Below are 25,202 nucleotides of genomic sequence, written 5' to 3'. Positions count from 1 at the left end.
GTATTGGTAATAGCTAGGTAACCCAGCGAATATAACACGCCTAAAATATAACTTTTAATGTGATATAAATAAAAAAGACCAACAACACTTATAGCGCAAGGGGCGCCTAAAAACCTGTGATGTCCTATAGAATTTGTTATTAGGAATCCTCTTTCACAGAAAGATAATATTAAAATAATCAGCAGCAAACAATCCCTAGTCATAAATTGCAAGATAGGGAATGAAAAGGAACGATCTCACCCGTCTTCAGATCACTGTGGGTGAATGTTCCTCAATCAAATAGATTTGTCAAAAGCGGAGCTATCCAAAATCAAAGAGATCCCCTGGTTCCACCAGGTATTCCAAGGATCCACTCAAAATCAGCTCCGAAATATATAAATATGGGATTTCTTTCTCTCAAAAGGCAGATTTAGTGCAGACATTTCTGCAACGTGTGCACATAGCCTAGAGCGAGCTTTACACGCTGCGACATCGCTAGCATTTGCTGGCGATGTCGAGCGCGATAGTACCCGCCCCCGTCATAGGCCGATATGTGGTGATCGCTGCCGTAGTGAACATTGTCGCTACGACAGCGTCACACGCACATTCCTTGTCGCTGTGGCCGCCGAACAATCCCTCCCTCAAGGGGGAGGTGCGTTCGACATCACTAAGCGGCCAGTCAATAGAAGCGAAGGGGCGGAGAAGAGCGGGACGTAACATGCCACCCACCTCCTTCCTTCCGCATTGCCGGTGGAGGCAGGTAAGGAGATGTTCGTCGTTCCTGCGGTGTCACACATAGCGATGTGTGACACCGAAGGACGGACGAACAACATCGTACCTGCAGCATCAACAATATTAAGGAAATGAGCGACGTGTCAACGAGCAACGATTTTTCACGTTTTTGTGCTCGTTGATCGTCGCTTATTTGTGTTACACGCTGCGATGTCGGTAACTGTGCCGAATGTGCGTCACTAACGACGTGACCCCGATGATATATTGTTACCGATATCGCACCCTTAAGAGTGCTGTCCAGCACACCAAACTTAATGAAGGTCTGTCTTGAGTACAATGCACCATTTAATGACTTTGGCACCTCTTCTTAGTGGTGTGCCCCTTGCCAGAAATGCGACAGGGACAGGAGTATAATTTCCGGCATAAGCTGCACTGCCTGAACTGTGTGTTCTCCGTTACAAATATAGGCAGCTTTACCTCTGCAGAATTGGAAAAGCGCAGAGGCAATGAAGCTGGCTTTGTGGCAATGAAGCCTTAGGCCATGTGCGCACGTTGCGGTGTTTTTTTTCGTTTCTGCAGCGTTTTGAGCAGCAGCGCCACATTGTCAAAATTCATGCATTCTGCTTCACCAGCAAAGTCTATGAGAATCATGCAAAATCCGTGCGCATGATGCTTTTTGAAACGCAGCGTTTTGATTGTCAAAAATTTGACAAAATCTTTGCGTTTGAAGAAGCAGCATGTCACTTCTTTTGACCGTTTTGGCAGCATTCTACACCCATTGAAATCAATGAGTTGTAGAAAAACACTGCCAAAATGTTAAGCAGTGCGTTTGCATTGCATTTTTGTTGCGATCCGCATGTTTTTTTGACATAACAAAGGCAGATCTTTCGGTCTCTCTCTCTCTGTCCATGTCGGTCTCTCCCTCCCACCCCCTCCCTCATACTCACCGATCCCCGATCTCCAGCGCGTCGCTGCATGGCGTTCACACTGTGGTGGCTTCTCCTCTTTTAAAAATGCCAGCCGCTCATTAATCCATCTCGTATTCCCTACTTCCCCTACCCACCGGCGCCTATGATTGGTTGCAGTCAGACACGCCCCCACACTGAGTGACAGCTGTCTCACTGCAACCAATCACAGCCGCCGGTGGGCGTGTCTATATCAAGCAGTAAAAAAAATAAATAAATAATTAAAAGAAAAAAACAACGTGCGATCCCCCAAATTTGGATACCAGCCAGGTTAAAGCCACATGGCTGAAGGCTGGTATTCTCAGGATGGGGAGTGCCACGTTATGGGGAGCCCCCCAACCTAACAATATCAGCCAGCAGCCGCCCGGAATTGCCGCATCCATTAGATGCGATAGTCCCGGGACTCTACCCGACTCATCCCGAATTGCCCTGGTGCAGTGGCAATCGGAGTAATAAGGAGTTAATGGCAGCAGCCCATAGCTGCCACTAAGTCCTAGGTTCATCATGGCAGGCGTCTATGAGACAGCCCCAATGATTAACCTGTAAGTGAAAGTAAATAAACACATACACCCGAAAAAATTCTTTATTTGGAATAAAAGACAAAAAAAAAACACCCTCTTTCACCACTTTATTAAAATCCTTAAACACCCCTCCAGGTCTGGCGTAATCCACACGAGGTCCCGCAACGCATCCAGCTCTGCTACATGAAGCTGACAGGAGCAGCCGCAGAACACGACTGCTCTCTATCAGCTCCACGCACCAACTGAAGTGAGCCGCACGATCAGCTGTGCCCTCATTCAGGTGACCCGCGGCCACCGCTCTCAAGTGGAGGACTTCAGCTGTCGCCGCGGGTCACCTGAGTGACAGCACTCCTTTATTTGTAATGAAAGACAAAAACCACCCTCTTTCACCACTTTATTAACCCCTCAAAAACACCTCCAGGTCCGACGTAATCCATGCAAGGTCCCACGACACTTTCAGCTCTGCTACATCGGAAGCTGACAGGAGAGGCAGTAGAACACCGCCGATCCTGTGAGCTCCATGCAGCAACTGAAGTGAGTTGTGTGATCAGCTGTGCTGTCACTGAGCTTACTCGCGGCCACCACTCTCAAGTGGAGGACTGCAGCTGTGGCCGCGAGTAACCTGAGTGTAAGCACAGCTGATCGTGCGGTTCACTGCAGTCAGGGGATTTGTAATCACAGGTGAGACTTTCACGTGTGACCGAAAATCAAGCCGCGGCACACGCACACAGCCGCGCGATCACAATGAAGTCAGGTGAAGTTCATCCGAGTTGTGCGGCACTGTCTCGCAGCCAGCCATGCTCTTTTTGACAGTGCGGTCCCACTCGGCTCTGCTGAAAGTCTATGCGGTTGCTACAGAGCCTAGTGGGACCGCACTGTCAAAAATGTGCGTTTTGGATGCTTTTCCCACTCTGTCTATGGCAGAGCAAGCATCCAGAACGCATGAATTCAGCAGGAATTCTGCAGTAACAATGCGTCTCAGAACACAGCTTTTCGGCTGCATTCTGAGACGCACATGCAGTGACTAATAGAACGCAACTTGCCCACATAGCCTTAGTGCCCTTGTTCTGCACTCCTTGCCTAAGTGACTGTCCACCTTTGATAGACATAAGGGGAAGAGAACCTTAGATAACTACAGAATTAAAATATCCCTCTGCTCTTGAGAAGAGAATGTTTTTACAAGCATTTTGCAATTTTACCAATCTGAAGAGGTGGTTCACTACTCTGCAATAGTGGCCACATCCCTGTTAAACTGATAGGGAAGGCTTTCTTCAAATACCTTGTTCAACTAATTCTGCCTCTGAGTGGTGCTACCGCGGTCTGCTTATCGCCATGAAGTGACCCCCGTGCTCCGTGACCTCTGATATCCTGTGATGTCAGGTCAACTTCCAGTCCCCAGTCTTCCTGAGTGACTGGACTGTGGGCGGTGTTTCACTGCTCATCACAGCCCAGTATCACAGCGCAGCATCTCGTGCACTCTCTCCTTCACTGTAGGACGCCACAAGCAGGAGCGATGCTGGGCTGTGACGAGTGGTGAAACACAGCCCATTCACTCAGGGAGACTGGGGCCAGCCGCGTTGATGTCACGTCAACAGGATGTGACGTGACATCACCGGATCTCAGAGGTCACGGAGTCCGGGGGTCACACAATGGGGATGAGAGGACCGCAATATTGCCACTCAGAGGTAGGATTGGCTGATCAAGGTTTTTAGGAAAAAAAAAAGCCTTACCTATCAGTTTTACAGAGATATGGCCACTATTGCAGAGTAGTGAACCACCTCTTTAAAATAAGACAACACCTTTATTTTCAGGAAAAACAGCTGATTTTGGTTGACTACCTTATGTGCATGTAGGCCTTCAATACTCCCCTACATCATTGACACATTATGATTGGGCATGTCGAATTTCAATGTCTGATTTTACTAGAGGTGTCTGGTAGAAACTTACTCCTCTCCCCCCAATGGCCTTACAAGCAGGCTGTCTGATGTGGACGGCCAGCTTTGTGTATAACGTGGAGATGAGGTTCACATAGAAGGTGCATTGTCATAAATGTATTTTCTTCTAACCCCAGGAAATGGAGCGGCTGAAACACTATCAGGGAATCTTGTTGGAAGAGTTGAAGAATCAACAGCTGCAAGAGAAAGTGCGGAGTCAGAAGGCCCAACGCACGGAAGCTAGGAATCGCCAGACAATGTTCAAAGAGCGACTGAAAAACCAAGGCCTGAGCGCTTCAGTCCAGAAAGAGCGGAACAAGCAGGTGAATGGCACAAAATAATTAATTTGTCATGTTTTTAAAACTTCTACTCAGTTTTCTTTATGGTAAAGCTGGGCCAGCTCCGCAGGGGCGGTCATCCTGCTTACCATCACTCTGTTCATTGTATATCCAGAGCATGACCGCCCCCGCGGAGCTGACACAGCTTCACTAGAAATAGAATCAGTTTCACGCTGCTAACCTCGAAAAAGTAGATGTTTAGATCTGTGGGAAAGCAGAATGGTAGCAATATTTCTATCAATTGTTTCTTTTCCCACAGAATTAGGCATAAATATGTAAATGGTTGAATAGGAAGTCTAAGGAATGAGGATTTTGTGTTTCTTTATAATATAAAGCCTGCTTTACACGTTACGATTAAGCATACGATATCATATGCGATCGTAACCGCCCCCATCGTATGTGCGGAACATTCAATTTGTTGAACGTGTTACACAAATGATTATTTCCCGTCACACGTACTTACCTTCCATACGACCTCGATGTGGGCGGCGAACATCCACTTCCTGGAGTGGGAGGGACGTTCGGCGTCACATCGACGTCACGCGGCAGCCGGCCAATAGAAGCGGAGGGGCGGAGATGAGCGGGACGTAACATCCCGCCTACCTCCTTTCTTCTCCATTGCCGGCGGGAGCCGCGGGACACAGGTAAGATCTGTTCATCATTCCCGGGGTGTCACACACTGCGATGTGTGCTACCTCAGGGACATTGAACAACCTCACGTTCAATTTTTAGCAATTGAACGACGTGCATGTGATGAACGTTTTACCGTTCAATCGCACGTAGCTGTCACACGCTACAATATAACTTACGATGCCGGATGTGCGTCACTTACGACGTGACCTCGCCGACACATCGTAAGATATATTGTAGTGTGTAAAGCCCGCTTAAAGCCATAACTATCAATTGAGTTTTCAAGTCATCGTCTGTGTTCTTGAGTCACCTGTGATGCATTTTATCAGTACTTTACCTCTCTGCAGGCTTAATCTCTAATCTATTTTTATCGCCATAGATTACAACTCAATACAAGTGTATGAGAGCCTCGGTCAGGCTCTCATAGACTTGTATTGAGAGCTTGTGACATAACATCTGCATTCTTCATCTTTAATATAACCAAGATTTTTTTCTAGTAGTGAGAAAAACTATAAAACAGCGGCAGACTCAGGTCCACTATTGTAGTGATGGGGCTAGAGAAGACAATTAGTGATTAGGAGATTAGCAGATGGCTCCTTTTGATCAACTCATTTTTGGACAAAGATTGATGCTAGGAACAGGTTTCCATGATTGTAAATGCAGGGTGAGATTTTATAAGGGTTAAAATGGAGGATCACATAAGTTTTCTAGTACTAGAGACAAATCCCATAATTAAGATGGTTGGCGGCTTGGGATTTTTACAACTATGAAACTTTTCCTCATTATTGAATTGGACTTTCAGGTTGTATAGCTTTTAGGGTATGTGCGCACGTTGCTTTTTACCTGCTTTTTACCTGCTTTTTTGCTGCTTTTTCTTCTGCGCTGTTTAATGCCAAAATGGATGTGTTCTTCTATTCAAGCAAAGTCTATGGGAATTTGGGTTTCTTGTTCACACTATGTGGTTCAAAATGCTGCCTTTTTGTGGCAGAACTTTGGTCAAAAACTCAGCTTTTCAAAGAAGCAACATGTCAATTGTTTTTGCCATTTGGGTTTTGCACTGCAAAGCTGAGTTTTTGACCAAAGTTCTGCCACAAAAAGGCAGCATTTTGAACAACATAGTGTGAACAAGAAACCCAAATTCCCATAGACTTTGCTTGAATAGAAGAACACATCCATTTTGGCATTAAACAGCGCAGAAGAAAAAGCAGCAAAAAAGCAGGTAAAAAGCAGGTAAAAAGCAACGTGCGCACATACCCTTAGCCTTTAATAGATCCTCACTCTTAGGATCCATACACAGTCGTGGCCAAAAAAGACAAATGTTTTGCACAAAGTTTTTTGCTTGAGTGTTTTTAGATCTTTTATTTCTATGGTTACTGAAGTACAAATATAAGCATTTTATAAGTTTTTATACTTCTATTGACAATTAAAGCACCACTTCAGCATTTTATCGCCTTAGATCACAACTCAATACAAGTCTATGAGAGCCTTGTTCAGGCTCTCATAGACTTGTATTGAGAGCTTGTGACATACCGTCTGCAGGCTTCATCTTTAATCACACCAATATTTTTTTCTAGTAGTGAGATAAACCATAAATTTATAAAACCATCTATTTATAAAACAGCGGAAATGAAAGCACCACTGTAGCATTTTTTCTTCATAGATCACAACACAATACAAGTCTATGTGAGCCTCGTTCAGGCTCTAATAGACTTGTGTTGAGAGCTTGTTGTGATATAACATCCGGCCAGTCAAAAATTAATAGTAAATGGATAGAGCTCTGCTTCAACCATAGGCAGATCGGTGCTCAGAAAAATAATTTAATAATAGGAGATATAAAATTCTGGCATACGTGGATTTATGTAAAAATAAAGTTTTATTGTACAGTAATTTCTGCAAATAGTCACACCGTCAGTTTTGCCAACGTTTCGGCTCTTATATTCAGAGCCTTCGTCTGTGCAAAATGGATCCTGAGGTGGACTATGAGACACTTGCAGAGGTAAGATTCTCTAAAGCAAAAATAAATGCCTTGCAAATTGGAACAAGGAAGTGGCGGATTAGTGCCAGGACTGCAGTGAGTCTATACTGGAGTCAGTGAGTGGGGGCCGGCGCCTTTGGTGAGCCGCAGGGTGCCTGGAAGAGGAGAAACTCTGGTGTGTAAGCTGAGCGGCGGCCACTAATCCTGCCACTTCCTTGTTCCAATTTGCAAGGCATTTATTTTTGCTTTAGAGAATCTTACTCTGCAAGTGTCTCATAGTCCACCTCAGGATCCATATTGCCCAGAAGAAGGCTCTGAATATAAGAGCCGAAACGTTGGCAAAACTGATGGTGTAACTATTTGCAGAAATTACTGTAAAATAAAACTTTGTTTCTACATAAATCCACGTGTGCCAGAATTTTATATCTCCTAGTCAAAAATTAATGTCACAAAATGGCGCCGCCGGACCAGAGCAGCATCAGTAAAAGATGAAGATGCCGAAAGATAGGTATAATACCAGGGGCAGGGGGCTTAGATTTAAAGCACTATTGGAGTGGGGCTTTAAATCAAGTTGATGTAAAGACTCAATATTTACAGTGTTGTCCCCTTTTTTTAAGACTTTTAGAATATGCTCTGACATATTGGATATAAGCTTCTGGGCTAAATCATGACTGATCACCTTTTCTTGTCTAATCAGTTCTTAAGGGTGCTTTACACGCAGCGATATCGCTAGCAAGCGTACGCACCCCCGTCGTTTGTGCGTCACGAGCAAATCGCTGCCCGTGGCGCACAATATCGTTAGGAGCCGTCACACGGACTTACCTGCCTAGCGATGTCACTGTTGCCGGCGAAACGCCTCCTTTCTAAGGGGGCGATTCGTGCAGCGTCACAACGGCGTCACTAAGCGGCCGCCCAAAAGAAGCGGAGGGGCAGAGATGAGCAGCCGTAACAACCCTGCCCACCTCCTTCCTTCCCCATTGCCGACGGCCGCAGGTAAGCTGTAGTTCGTCATTCCCGAGGTGTCACACATAGCGATGTGTGCTGCCTCGGGAACGACGAACAACCTGCGTCCTCAACAATCAACGTTTTTTTTTAAAATGAACGACGTGTCAACAATGGACGATTTGGTGAGTAATTTCCATCGTTAATGGCCGTTTGTTGGTGTCACACGCAACGACGTCACTAATGATGCCGGATGTGCGTCACAGAATCCGTGACGCCGGCGATATATAGTTAGATACGTCGTTGCGTGTAACGGGGCCTTTAGAGTTTATCACAATTTTTGTGGTTTGGTTTGCCCATCCGCTTTATGAGGATTCACTATAGGTTCATATTGGAATTAAGATCTGAAGATTTTCCTGGCCAAGAACCAAACATTTCAACGTGTTGTTCACCAAGCCACTTAGTTATCACTTTTCCCTTTTGACATGGTCTCCATCATGCTAGAAAGAGCACTGTTCATCACCAAATTGCCCCAGGATCATTGGGAGAAACTGCTCTTGGAGGATGTTAGATCCCATTCTGTATTTTTGGCCAATTTGTTTTAGTCAAAATTGTGAGTGAGCCCCCTCCATGGATGAGAAGCCCTCACACATCAATGGTCTCATGGTGTTACTGTTGGCAACACACAGGACTCATGGTAGCGATCACCTTTTCATCCTCTGACTATCATTCTTCCAGATGTCCCCAAAAGTTTGACGAGGGCTTCATCAGAGAAAATAACTTTGCACAAGGACCGAGATCAAGTTATTTCTGTGATATAGCCCCTTTCAGAATTCAGTAAATATAGAAATATTTAACTTAAAGGGAATCTGTCTGCAGGTTTTTGCTATAAAAGCTGAGGACAGCATGCTGCAAGGGTTAAAAAACAAAAAGCAACTGTGTTTCTCTTATCTGTCTGTGACACATTGTTTACTTAAACTAAAAGGGTTATCACTGTAAGGCTTCCCTGGAACCACAGTCTCCAAATGGCCGTTACAGACAGGCTAGATCAGTGTTTCTCAACTCCAGTCCTCAAGACCCATCAACAGATCATGTTTTCAGGTTTTCCTCAATATTAGACAAGGAATAATTCCATCACCAGTGCATCATTAATGAAAGCCTGAAAACATGATCTGTTGTTGGGTCTTGACAACTGGAGTTGAGAAACACTGGGCTAGAGGAAAGCTGCTCACTAAGCAGGATCCTGAGAACCCTGAAACCCTTTAACCCCTATACAGGGATTTGGAATCACTACAGGGTCCCGGAGATCACTACCTGTGGAAGGCTGCAGTCCAGAGAAGAGTAGTCGTTAGGCAGGGTCAAACCAGAAGATACTGAAAAGGGACAAAATCAACAGACAGGAGTGTGGTCAGGAAATCAGGCCGAGGTCAAAACTGGAGATGGCAGCGAGGTATAAAAATGGCAGGCAGGAGAGTAGTCAGAGAACAGGCAGAGGTCAAAAACAAGGATCAATATTCAGAGCAGCGCGAGAACCAGAAACAAGCAGAACTGAAAAACTATCTCTGGTAGTGAGCAGCAGACATGAGGGGGAATAAGAAGGGTATGATGTCTTCCCATTGGATGTAGCCAAAAGGTGGTAACTTCAGCTGGAAGACAAACGCTGCCACAGTCAGCCAGTGGTACTGCAGGTCCCAGGGAAACCCAGCGTAATGCATGAGCGGAGCCTGTGCCCACCAGAGCCACTGCCACCGAATCCTCTCCTGTCACCAGCACTGTCCACAGCTGGAAAACAGGATCGCCTGGTGACCGAAGCAGAAGTCACAGGAGCGGACTCTGGTGGGGATGTGACAATCACTTGGGGGTTAACATTGCAAGGGCTAGCTGGCTAGTGCCCAGCAGTCCTCCACTTTGATTGACACCTCACAGTCAATGCACACTCTCAATTGATGAGAGCCTGGTGAGGACAGCAAAGCTGAATCAGGTCTGGTGTTTCCTGGATCTAAATTCTCTGATTGTGTGAGAACAGCTGCACCCACTAAGTGATACAGTGTTGGATTCAGGATCTCTTTGCCTACATTACGCTGCTCTCAGATGAAGTAGCAAAAACCTGCTGACAAATTCCCTTTAAAGATCTAAAAACCATGAAATCAGCAATATTTGTGAAAAACAAAATTTGTCAGACTCAAAACGTTTGGCCATGACTGTAAACCCGAAAAACCATATTGGTATCAAATCTAAGCCTTGTTCAAATATCCTCCCTTCAAGTACATGTTATATCTGTTCTTTGCGAATAAAGCACATATCCATTTTGGTATATGGGCATATTTATATTTGTTTTTGAGGCTTCATTCCTGCACTAATTAGCTACACTAGGTTGTTTGCGTTTGTTCATTGCTTATTGCTTTTTTATGTGCATTTTTTTTATATAGGTTTCGGTTTTCCTTTAGTATGAGATTTTTAATAATATCTACCATTATTTTGGAAACTTTCCTGCTTTACTAAAACTTTATTGCTAAAGTGATGTGCAAGTTACATGCATTTTCTACTGTGTATCCGCTGTGAATGTGCAATAAAAACAAGCGTGCATTTTTTATATACAGCTCTGACAAAAATTAAGAGACCACTGCAAAATTGTGAGTTTTTCTGATTTTTTTTCTTTATAGGTATATTTTTGAGTAAAATGTAATTTTATTTTATTCTATAAACTACTGACAACGTCTCCAAATTTCCAAGCAATGAATTTTGTATTTATTTCTGAAAATGAGAAATGGTCAAAATAACAAAACAATGCATTGCTTTCATACCTCAAGCAATGCAAAGAAAACAAGTTCATAATCATTTATAAACAACAGTACTAATAATGTTTTACCTCAGGAAGAGTTCAGAAATCAATATTTTGTGGAATAACCATGATTTTTAATCCCAGCTTTCATGCGTCTTGGCATGCTTTCCACCAGTCGTTCACACTGCTTTTGGGTGACCTTATGCCACTCTTGGCGCAGAAGTGTAAGCAGTTCTTCTTTGTTTGATGGCTTGTGACTATCCATCTTCCTCTTGATTAAATTGCAGAGGTTTTCAAGGGGTTCAGGTCTGGAGATTGGGCTGGCCATGACAGGGTTTTGATATGGTGGTCCTTCATCCACACATTGATTGACCTAGCTGTGTGGCATGGTACATTATCCTGCTGGAAAAACCAGTCCTCAGAGTTAGGCTGAGACCGCACTTTGCGTTCACCTACTTGCATTTCTAAACGCACGTTTTTGGCTTAATTGATTTGACCAAAGTTCCCTTTTTCAGAACTTTAGCGCTGAAAACGCATGCGTATTTACCGCTTTTTTGATGCGTTTTCAGCGCTTTTTGCATGCTTTTTTCACCTGCGTTTTGACAGATGCGTTTTGAACATCAAGACACTGCTAAATAAAGTTCAAACAGTCAAACAATGAAAAAAGAGAAAAAAAAGAATCATATCTATATTAATGGGAAAAATAATGAAAATAGATATATTTCATTAAATTATAGCGGTAATATAAATTTTATCACTAAAATAGCAATAAATGCATATTTTCCTTAAATTTAATTGTCGGATTATGTGTGTGTGTAAAGGGACATATCAAATCATTATTTTGATGTCCAAAAAGCATGCGTTTTGGTAGTCCAAAACGCATGTTTTCTGCACTGAAAAAGCAGGTAAAACGCAGGAATTTGAAGGAATCTTGGTTTTTGCCATTTCTCATTGACTTCAATGTTACCAAAACGCACCCAAAATGGCAAAAACATTTGACATGTTGCTTCTTTGAACGCATGGCTTTTGCCACAAAATATGCAAATTAAACGCAGCGTTTAGAAATGCAAAGTGCGGTCTAGAAATCCCCATTTTCCATAGACTTTGCTGTGAAATCAAAACGCATGCCTTTTGGCATGAAAAAGGTGCTTCCCAAAACGGACCTAAAAAGCACTTAAAACGCAGGTGGAAACGCAAAGTGCGGTCTCAGCCTTAGGGAACATTGCCTGAGCAGAAGGAAGCAACTGTTTTGCAGGGTAACATTGTATAGTGCTTGATTCATACGTCCTTCGCAAAATATGAAAGCAATGCATTGTTTTGTTATTTTGACCATTTCTCATTTTCAGAAAATAAATACAAAATTTATTGCTCGGAAATTCGGAGACGTTGTCAGTAGTTTATAGAATTAAAGAACAATTTACATTTTACTCAAGAATATACCTATAAAGAGAAAAATAAAAAAACCTGACAATTTTGCAGTGGTCTCTTAGTTTTTGCCACAGCTGTATATGGATTTTCTGCATCCTGTTCAAGTCAATGTGGAAAATCTGCAAATAAAACATTAACCTGAAGAGAAATTGACATTGTGAAATTCCAAAATCACAAGATTTCCATAACATTAAAAAAAAAAAAACTACACAGGGGGACACGAGATTTATGTAGGTCAAATTAAACTGCTAGAACTGTAATACAGGGTGTCTTTTAGAACTCAAAATTACGAAGCACAAAAAAAAAAAGAACCAATTTCTCACCATGGGAATTTTGCCCAAAACAGTGAATAAAAAAATAAGCAGATTGCATGCCTTTTGATGAATCCATCATGTAGGAAAAGAAACTTCAGCTCAGAAAAAAAAAAAGTACTCTTTGTAGCCTTTCAATAGGATTATTTACCAAGAAACTATATATTATGTACATTTATATATAAAACTCGAAACAGAATGATTTATGGACAGGTGTTTTTGTTCCGTTAACTTATTTATTATAGCGCTATTTATTCCATGGCGCTTTACATGTGAAAAGGGACATACATAATAGGGACGAGTACAATAATCATAAACAATACACGGCACAGACTGATACAGGAGGAGAGAGGTCCCTGCCCGCGAGGGCTCACAGTCTACAAAGGATGGGTGAGGGGACAGTAGGTGAGGGTGGAGATAGTTGTGCAGCGGTATAGCGGAGTAAAGGTTACTACAGGTTGTACGCTTGTCGGAAGAGGTGGGTCTTTAGGATCCTTTTGAAGGTTTCCAAGGTAGGCGAGAGTCTGATATATTGTGGCAGAGAGTTCCAGAGTATGGGGGAGGCACGAGAGAAATCTTGGATGTGGTTGTGTGAAGAGGAGATACGAGGGGAGTACAGTAGGAGATCCTATGAGGATTAGAGGTTGCGTACAGGTAAGTATCGGGAGACTAGGTCACAGATGTAGGGAACCAAAAATTTGAGTTTGCACAACCATCATATAAATCATCAACAGAAATTCTGCATATATTAGATATCTTTTTACGCGTTTCGCTTCCGCTTCGTCAGGAGGTGCTGGGGCAGTCTAATGGTCATTCTTATATAGTGCAAAGCCCACCTGATGTTCTCCATGGCGCGCGCCGCAGGCCGGAAGCCGCGTCATCCACCGCAGCCGGCGTCCCGGAAGACGCTGTGCGCATGCACAGTAAGCGTCTCTCAATTGGGCGCCGGCCAGGGAGGGGAGGCGGCCACCACCATGCAACGCACGCACTGACGTCAGTCCGGCCAGCAGCCATGTTAGAGAAGGGCACAAGTAATGGCAGAATACATAGTATGATTTCAAACAGCCTGGTATACAATTTAATAAGGCGGACATATGTTATATATAATTGGATCCTGAATACATCATGGTAAAGATATATTAAATATAAATCCATGCATAACGCAGTATGCCATCCCATATATGGGCGGACAATTACTCAATGCTGACCTCTAGAGGATAATTCCTCATAAATACCATTAGTGAATACAAAATCCAGCACTGATTTCATTAGAATATATAACATATTCAACATCATCATGTCAGACAATAAGATGGTTATTTAGATGTTATCTTCATCCCAAGTGAGGAACTCCCAAATTATTGTTCATGATCCGTACGACAATTCATACAGTAAAAGATCCATTTCATCCGCCAGAATTCATTTAATGTATTATGCAGCCAGGAACTCTATGTTGAAGTGAATGATTAAAAGAATGACCTAAAATCACAAAGAGGTGAGTAAGTCGGTTGGCAGCTAAATCATATGTCCAAACAAAAGCTAACACAGTCCTCAATACATCTCAACAAACCCTGAGTTACAAATCTTGATCAATCAAAAGGCTCGTCCATAGAAACGGAGAGAAGGTGGCGGAACAATCCCCCCAGAGAACAACACAGGAAAATCAAGAGGATCATCAACAGGATTCACAGAAAGGGTTTGAAGGAAATAAGGTCATTCAAACCCTTTGGTTTCTCTGTCTCTAACGTGGTGATCCACCTGACCTCCTTTTGGGCGAAAATCTTTTTAGGGTCACCACCCCTAGGACTCAGGTATACCCTATCTATACCTCGAAATTTGAGCAGGCGCCAATTACAATTGTGTCTATCTCGAAAGTGCCTTGGAATGTTCTTCATTAAATCCAATTCCTCAGTCTTCACAGTCCTAGCCGCCTTCTTGATATCTCTGATGTGTTCGAGAATTCTTACTCTGAACTCACGGGAGGTCAGGCCCACGTAAATGAGCCCACATGGGCATATAGCCCAATAAACCACATGAGTTGTTCTACAATTGATATTGTGAACGATTTTAAATTCTTTGTCATGACCTGAATTATGAAAAGTGAATACTCTTTCCATCTGTGAGCAGGCCCCACAATCCCCACAATAGGAGGAACCCCACCTTTGTCCTCGTGATTTCTCCAAGAAATTAGAGGGAGGTGGTGTGTAGTGGCTTCTCACCATCATTTCTTTTAAAGTTTTCGACCTCCGTGGTGTTATGGAGGGCCTATCTGTAAGAGCAGATCTAAGATCACTATCTGATAATAATATAGGCCAATAACGGCCAATCACCTCCCTCATTTCACGCCATTGAGAATGATAAGGCGTGATGAGCCTCACTTGGTCATCAGATGTCTTAACAGCCGACCTCAGAAGATTTTCTCTAGGTGTGGCCCTGGCCCTATCGTAACCACGCTGAATTACATCATCTGCATAGTGTCTATTCTTAAATCTCCTTTTTAGTTCTAAAGCCTGTTCCTCAAAAAGATTAATGTCTGAACATATCCGTCGGGCCCTGAGGAACTGACCTGTTGGGACTGATTTTATGACCTGTGGTGGATGGGATGATTTGGCACACAACAGAGAATAGACGGCAGTGTTTTTTCTGTAGATGTCTGTCTTGATGGAACCGCACTCGCTCCTCACGACCTTGATGTCCAAAAACTCAATAATGTCCGTGCTGCAATGATAGGTCAGATGGATATTAGAGGCATTATTATTCAAAGATGACAAAAACAGATCAAGTCTCTCCCGCTCACCCTGCCAGATCGCAAAGATGTCATCAATATACCTCACCCACAAAATCACTGTTCCATCATCATCCTCAGGGAATTGAATTTGGCGCTCCCAATATCCCAGGAAGAGGCACGCATACGAGGGCGCAAAAGACGCCCCCATAGCAGTGCCCCTCTCCTGGAGATAATACCGCCCCCTGAAGAGAAAGTAATTGTGGGTGAGGATAAATCTGAGCAGAGTGAGCAGGAGATTGACCAGCCCCCCATCCAGGGAGGTAGTACCCAAAAAGAACTCCACTGCCCTTAGTCCGTCTGCATGAGATATAGATGTATACAGAGATTCCACATCTGCAGTTAGCATTATGGTATTTTCATCAAGATGTAACTCCTGCAGACGGACCAAGAAATCAGTGGAGTCTCTGATGTATGAAGGGAGATCAAACATCAGGGGCTTCAAATAATGATCCAAAAAATTGCAACAAAGACCATTGATGCCCGAAACAATTGGTCTGCCCGGGGGATTCAATATATCCTTGTGAACCTTTGGTAAGAAGTACAAAGTTGGCGTTGTAGGAAACTGCTTGACCAAGCCCTCAAAAACCGACTGCGGTATAATATTTTCATTAAATGCCCTCCTAAGTATCCTCTCAAGTTCACCCTGAAATACTGTTGTCGGATTCCTCTCCAACTTACGATAACAGTCACGGTTGTTCAGCTGTTTAAATGCCTCATGTTCGTATTTCTCCGTTGGCCAAATCACTACATTTTCCCCCTTGTCGGCCTGTTTCACCACGATGTCTCTCATCTTAGCCAATTCATCAATTGCCCTCCTCTGTCTCAAACTTAGATTGTCATGTGATCTTTTTTCAGGAATTTTACGTAAATCCTGAATGACCAATCTAGTGAAAAGATCAACCGTGGGACAGGACGACAAGGGGGGAAAAGAGGCAGACTTCTTTTTACAGGACTGTGGGAACTTAGATACATCTGGTTCCTCCTGCTCGGCCAATAGGGACTCTAGGAGACAGACAATTTCTCTGTCCTGTGCTGACATGTTAGTTAAATCTTCCCCATCCCTATTCTTGGCAAAAAACTTTTTAAATAAAAGTTTCCGACTAAACAGCTGAACATCCTTAATAGCCGTGAACTGATCATATTTCGCCACAGGTGAAAACGACAAACCCAGCTGCAAAACCTCAAGTTGTGCCTGAGTTAAAGTCCTATCAGAAAGATTGATTACCTTTAAATTATCTTTCGGACCATGATCCTTATTGCCACCAGTTGGGTAGTTTGCTCTTTTTCTGGCGGAGTTGCGTGTCATTACTCCACCCATCACAGGTCTGTCAGAGTTATCACCAGATTGCCCATGGTCTACACTTAAATGAGGGCTTCTTGAGCGATCCTCAGAAGAAAAGGAGCCGTTTCTGTACCGGGATCTAGATCTAGATCTTGTGCCAAAACGGTTCGCAGTGTGCCATCGGAACACGTTATTAGTCTCATGATCATTAATGTCCCGCTGGAATTTCTTGAGTTTGAGTTGTTTGATATCAGTTTCCCACTGCGCACTCTCCTTCTGTATCTCCCTCTCAAGGACATCAATCATCTCTTTAGACATTTTGGTTTTAATTTCAGCATTCATTTGCTCGATTTCAGTTTCAAGGGACTCTATTTTCTTTTTGTCAAGGCCTATGAGGAGTTCGAGCATGGTACGGGAACATAGGCCACAGGCTTCCTCCCACCTCTTTTTAAATATTTCAACAGATATCTCAAAGGAGGGAAAGACCTGGACCCTCAGGCCCCTAGGGGTAATCCCCCGAGAAAGGTATTGTTCAAGGGAGGCCTTGTTCCACCAGGTCCTCATCCGTCTCTTCAAGAGATCCTTAAATTTATTCTGTAACTCACGGTTTGATGATGAAGACTGAACAGAGCCCTGATTGGAGCTGCCACCGAATATCTCACCGATCTGTGAGGCCCAGCAACCATCACGACTTTTATAGTCCATTATTGGGTCTAAATCCAAAACAAAAAGAATATTAAGCCAAAATAGGAAATAGAACTCCATATCAAACCACCATAATTTATGGCAACCTCACCATATCAAAACCTAAGAACCAAAAATTTGAGTTTGCACAACCATCATATAAATCATCAACAGAAATTCTGCATATATTAGTTCTATTTCCTATTTTGGCTTAATACACAGATGTAGGGAGGAGACAAATTGTGGATGGCGTTGTAGGTCATGGTTAGGGTTCTGAACTGAAGTCGTTAGGAAATGGGAAGCCATTGACGGGATTAGCAGAGAAAAGAGGCGAGGGAGTAGCGGGGAGTGGGAACGATGACACGTGGATTAGTCGGACAGCCTAGTTTAGAATAGATTGTAGGGGTGCGGGAACTGCTAGAAGGGATGCCGCAGAGCAGGGTGTTGCAATAGTTCAGGCGGGAGATAACAAGGGCATGCCCTAGTGTTTTTGCAGCTCTTTGGTTAAGGAATATACTAATCCAGGAAATATTTTTGAGTTGGAGGCAGCTGGATATATGGCTTGAAGAAGAGAGCAGAGTCGAGAGTTACCTCCAGGCAGCGAGCACGTGGAACTGTTGAGAGTTAGCAGCCATCGACTTTGATGGATAGGTCTGTGGGGAAGGTGGGGGGGGGGGGGGTAGGGTTGCATGAAGAGGAGGAAAGATAATGAATTCTGTTTTTTTGAATAAGTTTTAGAAATCGAGCAAAGAAAAAGGATGATATAGCAGAAAGACATTGTGGGATTCTGGTTAGTAAGTAGGTTGATGTTAGGTCCAGAGAGGTGGATCTGCGTATCACCAGCAGAGATGATAGTGAAATCCATGGGCCTCTATGAGCTGTCCCAAGCAAAAGGTGTATATGGAGAACAGCAGTGGTCCAAGAACTGAACCTTGGGGGACACCGACAGATACGGGTCGAGATGAGGAAGTGGCGTGAGAGTGGGAGACGCTGAAAGTTCGATCAGTTAGGTATGAAGTCATCTAAAATAAGGCCAAGTTTCTGATGCCCTAGAGAAGAGAGAATCTGTAGTAGAAGGGAAAGGTCCACTGTGTCGAAGGCATAGGACAGATCCAGGAGGAGGAGTACAGAGTAGTGTTGAAAAACAATATCCAGTGTCTCCAGGAGGAGACCTGTCAACGTGTAGGAAAAAGCTCCTCTCTCCCACCTGCCTCTGTATTTTCCTGTATGTTGATGGAAAAAAACTTTTTCATTGAATAAAGACTTCATTTTTACATCCTATCCTCCTGGAGATGCTGGATATTGTTTTTCAATTCTTCATGTGATTTCCCACCCGGGTCAGGGTGTTTCCGTGCGTCGGAGGTTTGACCAGGAGTGAAGAGGGGTGAGCTGAATCTTTCCCATTTATCTACTTTACAGAGTAGTGTCACTTGGTTTTAGCAGTTAGTAGGTAATTGCGACTTTAGTTAGGTCAGTTTCAGTGGAATGAGATTGGAAGCCATATTATAGTCTGTCAAAGAGGGAGCAGGAAGAGATGTGGGAGGACAGTTCAAGATGGACATGCTGTACCAGTAGTTTTGAGGCATAGGGGAGACGTGATATGAGGCGATAGCTCGACACAGAGAAAGGATCAAGGAAAGATTTTTTGAGGATGAGTGTGATTGAATGTTTAACACATGAGGGGAATACACCAGTTGTTAATGGTTAGTTGAAAAGATTTGTTAGGGTTGGGATGAAGACTGGTGAGATTGGGGATGAGGTGGTGTGGGAGTGGGTCAAGTGGACAGGTGGTGAGATGTGATCTTGAGAGTAGAGAGGAAAGACTATTGTGCCGCCCCCGCGTCAGCAGCCGGGCTGCTCGGATCCGGATCCACGGTAACTCGAGGGGTCTCCGACCCGGGGGGGGGTTGCGCGGCCACTCGAATCAAAGGGGGTGTATGGACAGGGGACGGTGTGGAAAGTTCGTGACGCCACCCGTGGTGTGTGGTAAGGGTAAAGTACCACTGCTGCGTCTGGGAGTATCTGGTGGCGATGGTGTGGGCAGCCAGGTGTTTAACTCCTGCAAGGGTAGGGGGGATGCCCCTGGACTCGGTGATGGTGTTGGGAAGGTGCCGTCGGGCCGGTAAGGGTTAATTGCGTTCTCAGTCCAATAACGCTAAAGCTGACAACCGTAGTAAACCAAAGTTCTTGATGCCACTGCAGCAGGGAGGGAGCACGCCTGGATCCCGTGCCCGTTGGTGTTGCTTGTTAGCCTGTGACCTTAACCTTGGCAAACTTTCTGTAGTTGGTCCCCTTCAGCTTGGAACTGAACGGGTCCCGCTCACCCGTATGGCTAACGGAGTGAGCTTGCTGTCAGGGTTCACGCTTGGGATTTTCTGGACGAGGCAGTGGGAAAGTCCTATCCCTCTTGTTGTGCTAGTACCCCGATTTTGCAGCGGGTGGAGAACGGATCTTGAAGGCTCCGTCCTCGTCGGGTTAATCACCAGGATGCCTAAAGCTACTTCCTGGACTGGGGTCCACATACCCCGTCGTGCCCTGGCCCCTGCCCGGTGATGGCACAAGGCCGCCGGCTGTCCTCGACAGTCCATGCCCCTTATCACGATCCTTTGCGACCGGGGTCCAGCTCCTACCAGGCCCAAACCAACGTCTGCCACCTAGTATACGAGGAGCCCAGCTCCTGACCTCTCCTCTCGAGAGTCACCACTCAACTCACTGTCTCCTAACACTCCTGACCACCCCTTTACCAACCCCCCTAGTGGCCAGACCTATTCCCTTCAGGCTGTCAACTGGTGTGTCTGGTGGGTGTGGTGCAGAGTGTTCCTAGGGTTTTGATTAGCTTGTTCTTATCAACACCAAAGGTCAGGGACCCGTAACCAAGGAGGAGATGGATATCATGCAGAAGGGCAGATTGCACAATACCCTGTGATGACCTGATAGGCCAGGGCGTCACACTATCTTCTGTCATGGAGGAAAAAATGTCTTTGAAGGAAGAGAGCTGAGTAGTTATGAGGAGGGGCTGTGGGAATTGTGGGCCAAAACTTGCTCTGATGTCAGTATTCTGCTTGAAGAAAGAGGCAAAGTCTTCAGCTGAGATGAGAGAAGAGGGAGGTGGTGCTGGGGGACGGAGAGAGAGTTGAAAGTGTTGAATAGTTGTTTCGGATTGTGAGATAGGGGTGAAATGGGGGACAAGTAAGTTTGTTTTGCATCAGTGAGTGTGCACCTGCAAGTGGTGAGGGACTGTTTGTATGTGAAGTGCTCAGTGGAATGAGACCTCTTCAATCTCCGCTCAGCGATTCGTGAAGCCCGTCTCAGTTCTTTAGTCTGGCTCATGTGCCAAGGGTGTTTGTTGATCATGTGGGTTTTGGTATACGTGAGGGGGGTGTCTGATTCGAGAGCTGGAGAGATTGTGGTATTATAGTTAATGGCAGCAGCATCTTGTAAAGAAGCTGTGTCTGCAAGAGGGAGAAGGGACAGAGAGAGTGTAAATCAAGGTGCTTGAGATTTCTGCAAGGGTGTGAAAGTTTGTGGAGGGGGGGTTTTGAACTTGAAGAAGACAGAAAAGAAAATGTAAGTAGGTTGTCGTTAGACAGGGGGAGAGGCGTGTTTGAGAGGTTAGATAGGGAACAGAGACAGGTGAAGTTGATGTCTAGCATATGGCCATCTTTGTGAGTAGCTACAGGCAACCATAGAGTGAAGCCAAAGGAGGAAGTAAGTGTTAAGTTTAGAGACAGATGAGTGGGAGGTGGCAATGGGGATGTTGAAATCGCCCATGATTGTGGTGGGGATGTCAGCTGAAAGGAAATGTAGTAACTAGGTGGTGAAGTGGTTGAGAAAGGTGGTGGCTGGCCCTGGGGGACAGTAAATGACAGCCAGTCAGAGGATGGAGGGGGAGATATGGACAGAGTACACTTCAAAAAAAGGGGAGAGTAACAGTGTGTGGCAGTGGAGTTGGGGTGAAGGACCATTTTTCAGACAGGAGAAAACCAAATTCTCCACTACGCTTGTTACTGGGGGGCAGGGGCGTGGTGAGAAAGATGGAGACCACCATAAGGAAGTTCAGCAGGGGAGGCTGTGTCAAAAGGTGTGAGCCAGGTGTCAGTGAAGCCGAAGAAAGAAAGTTTGTTAGGGATGAGAAGGTCATGGACATATGAAAGTTTGTTTGTAGACAGAGCGAGCGTTCCACAGAGCTCCTGTTAGAGGGATTGGGGGAGCGGAGCCTGGGTGACTGGGTATAAGGTTAGAAGAGTTGCCGAAATTTGTGATAGCTTATGGATAGGGGTTAGAAGTGACTGTGGGGATCTGGTATGGAGGGCCCGGAATTGGAGAGAGCTCACCAGCTATGAGGAGAAGGAAGCAGACAGCGTGTAAGAAGGTGGGAGCAGGAGAGGCCATGAGATGGCCATGTGTGTACGGAGACACGGGGTTTTATGTGGAGGAAAATATCTGAGGAGGAGGTGAGCTGGATGGGAAGGATTGAGGGAGGGACGACCAGTTCCTTACTAGGTTTAGTGATTGGGGGGTAAGTAGGAAGTGAAGTATTATAGGGGGGAAAGTGAAAAGAAACATTGTTTACGGTGATTCTATACAGTCACCTTCTGGTCCCTTCCAGTCCAATTCACAGTAGTACCCTTATAGAAGCACACTTAAGGATGCACACGCCGACTTATGGGACGTCTGGTATTAAATCATGGTCTCCCGTTAGGATAGCAACAACCATCTGATTGAAGACCAGTAAATGTATCTGCACACATTTACTATTTGGTGCAGAAATTTCTGTACCTTTTGGCAGGAAAAACGCAGTGAAAAAGGACGCACGATTGTGCTGTGTTTTCAATGCGCTTTTGGTGCAAATTTTTATCTGCAGCAAAAACGCTGTAAGAATTAACATGCTAAGAGAATCTATCACCAGGTTTTTGCTCCCCCATCTGAGAGCAGCATAACATAAGTGCAGAGATCCTGATTCCAGAGATGTATCAGTTACTGAGCTGTTTTCTGTCATTTTGATAAAATCAATCTTTCCTCTGCTGCAGATCTAGCAGTTATACAGAGATGATTAATATGCTGGACTACCTGCAGCATGCCAAGTAGTCCACTAATGATCTGCTGCTGGTTAACACTAGAAGTCCCAGAAATTTCGAGCTCTCCCCCTGAAGTCCCGAAAGAGGGTCAAATAACATACAATAAACTGAATAGAACTAGAAACGCTAAACTCAATGGAAAACAACCTCCTGTGGTGCGACAGTAATTGCCTTAATTACAGAACAAAAGACGGTGATTATAGGATGTTAGCTAAAATCTTTCAGGTCATTTGACCCGTCTCTGGGTTCCAAAGGTAGAAATGTTAAATGACCCCTCTCTGGGACTTCTAGTGTTAAACAAGGATTTTATCAAAACTACACTAAGCATCTCAGTAAGTGACATCACTAGAATCAGGATCTCTGCCCCTACGTTATGCTGCTCACAGATTAGGTGGCAAAAACCTGGTGACAGATTCCCTTTAAATCTGCACCAAATCTGCAAGGAGATATACTCAACGTGTGCAGGAGACTTCAGGGTTATCATTAAGGATTCCCTTCAGGTTCAAATCTGCACTTAAACGGGATTAACACGTAACATGTGTACGGCCTAAGGTTATGTGTGCACGCTGAGTATTTGGTTGCAGAAATTGTTGAATCAAATCTGCATCTCTTAACAGAAAAAAACAAAACAGGCATTTTTGCCACGATTTTGATGCATTTTTTCCATGCGTTTTCTATGCATTCTGGGGTGCAAAACCGCTGAAAGAATTGACATTCTGCAGATTTATTTCTGCACCAAATTTGCAATTGGAAAAAAAGCAACATGCAGAAAATGTCAGGATTCTCACTTTCTTTGATGGCATAAGGATTTGCATGCAGATGTGACAAAACTGCACTAAAAAAAGGCATCAAAAACGCGATTAAAACGCACTGTTTGTGTGCCGCCCCTGCAGAGTATCGAACCGCTCAGATCCGGGGTTGGTGGTTACTCGTGGCTCGAGGGTCTCCGGACCCGGGGGCTAGGGGCCACACTCAAATGGCAAAGGGAGTATATACAGGAGATTTGGTATAGTTCGTGACGCCACCCGTGGTGTACGGTAATTGGGAGTACCGCCGCTGCCGTTGGGAGTACCCGGGGTGATTAAGTGGGGCGGCTAGGTGACGTTGCCCTCCGCGGGTAGGGGTAGGCCCCGGGATTCTGGATGGTGATGCGGGAACACAGTGCAGGGGTCAGTCGGGTACTCACTCAGCAATGAAGCAGACGCTGACAACAGGGTAAACCAAGTCTCTGAACGCAGTTACCTCTCAAGGGGAGCTCGTCCGGGTCCCGTTCCCTACAGTGCTGCTGGTGGTCCGTAACCTGCCTCCTGGCACAAAAGTTTTAGACTGTCCGTTGTGGCCCGGTAGCTCTTGGAGCTATCCGGGCCCCACTCCCCACTATGGCTAAGTGAAGGAGCCTGCTCTCAGGAGCTCACGCTTGGGATTTCAGTGGGCCACTTGCTAGAAAATCCCTATCCCCCTCGTTGCGCTACTGCCCCCGATCTCTGAGCTGGCTGGGAACAGTCCATAAAGGCCCTGTCCTCCGCAAGTTAATTGCCAGGTCGCCTGAAGCTTCTCCCCGACCTAGGGTCCGTGTACCCCGATGTGCCTTCGGTCCCGGACCGGTGATAGGACCAGGCTGCTGACCGTCCTCCTTGACAGGTTCCAGGCACCTAGCCTCAATCCCCTGCGACCGGGGGTCCGACTCCTCTGGGTCCAGACCACCATCTGCGACCTAGTCTGCTTCTCCAACTCCCAGCTTCCTCAGAGCTCCTCACTGCTCAAGGGCTACAACTGAACTCAACTAACTTTACACCTCCCACCTCCCTGCCTGACCCCTAGGTGGGCGGCCCTATTCCTGCTTAAGCAGCCCACTGGTGTTCCTGACAGGTGTGGTGCAAGGTGTATCTAGGATTTGCGAATGCTGATGGAGGCAGTACTGCAGGATGGAGACCCAGAACCATGGGGGGTTGAATCCTGCACTAAGAAAAAGAGCGTGCAGAACCCTGTGACTACTTGAATAGTCCAGGGCGTCACATTTGCACATACCCTAAAAAGGTGAATGACTAAAGTCATTGATAGGGTTGCAAATGCACTCCTTTTTACAGGAGGTGTAGCAGAGGCCATTCAACAGGATTTCTTACAGGCTCGAATGTTTTTGCTTGATTTCATTTTATCCCTTGGCTTCATCTTGTGATAATAGCTGATTGCCAAGTATGGTGCGCAGGACACACTGTAGCAAAACTAACAAAGCAGCTCACTTTTCTGGTTCATTGAGACACCAGTTAAAACAACCCCCCCCCCATGGAGGTCCATATGCCCTAATATTAGGTTGTCGTTTAGAAGCACAATATAAATATATTATGCATTGATAACGACCTTTCAACCTATTTCTGCCATTCAGTTTGCACGTCTTTTTAAAAAACAGGCAATTAAAAAATAAAATAAATAAGCTTCAAGATGTTTAATAAAAGCAGAATGGTCCTGAAGCTTCTACATGCCTATTCTGAGTTTCATCAAGCATCATAAATTACAGTGGAAAAAGAAAATCCGTGTCTAGTGCACATAGCGTGCATTTATAAAGACCACATAAAGAGATGGTTTATATATTAGTATTGGAAAATTCTGTGAATCACACATGTATAGAAAAATGCATATATTTTCTAGTTTGTCACGGGGTATACAACCGAGCAGGCAGGGACAGCAGGCTGGGAATGATCCAAAAGAACCTTATTGGGACTGGGAGAAGATAGCATGAAACATGGATATAATTCCTTAGAGTCTGCAATGCGGCTGCAACAAAGGGGACAGATTCAGAGGTACCACCCAGTAATCCCACACCAAGGATAAAAGA

At 44.9% G+C, this 25,202-nt stretch overlaps 1 protein-coding gene across 1 annotated transcript in view; it reads left to right on the top strand.

The window, feature by feature from the left end:
* The window catches only part of LOC142304134 (uncharacterized), a 189,807-nt gene that overhangs the window by 135,221 nt on the left and 29,384 nt on the right, over positions 1-25,202 (top strand). The window contains exon 15 of the mRNA XM_075346200.1: positions 4,269-4,454. Within this exon, the coding sequence (XP_075202315.1) occupies positions 4,269-4,454 (186 nt within the window). The remainder of the gene's footprint in view (positions 1-4,268; positions 4,455-25,202) is intronic.

The sequence above is a fragment of the Anomaloglossus baeobatrachus genome, chromosome 4 (assembly GCF_048569485.1).
Source record: "Anomaloglossus baeobatrachus isolate aAnoBae1 chromosome 4, aAnoBae1.hap1, whole genome shotgun sequence".
Classification (NCBI taxonomy): Eukaryota; Metazoa; Chordata; class Amphibia; order Anura; family Aromobatidae; genus Anomaloglossus; species Anomaloglossus baeobatrachus.
This window is presented reverse-complemented; position numbering and strand designations above follow the sequence as displayed.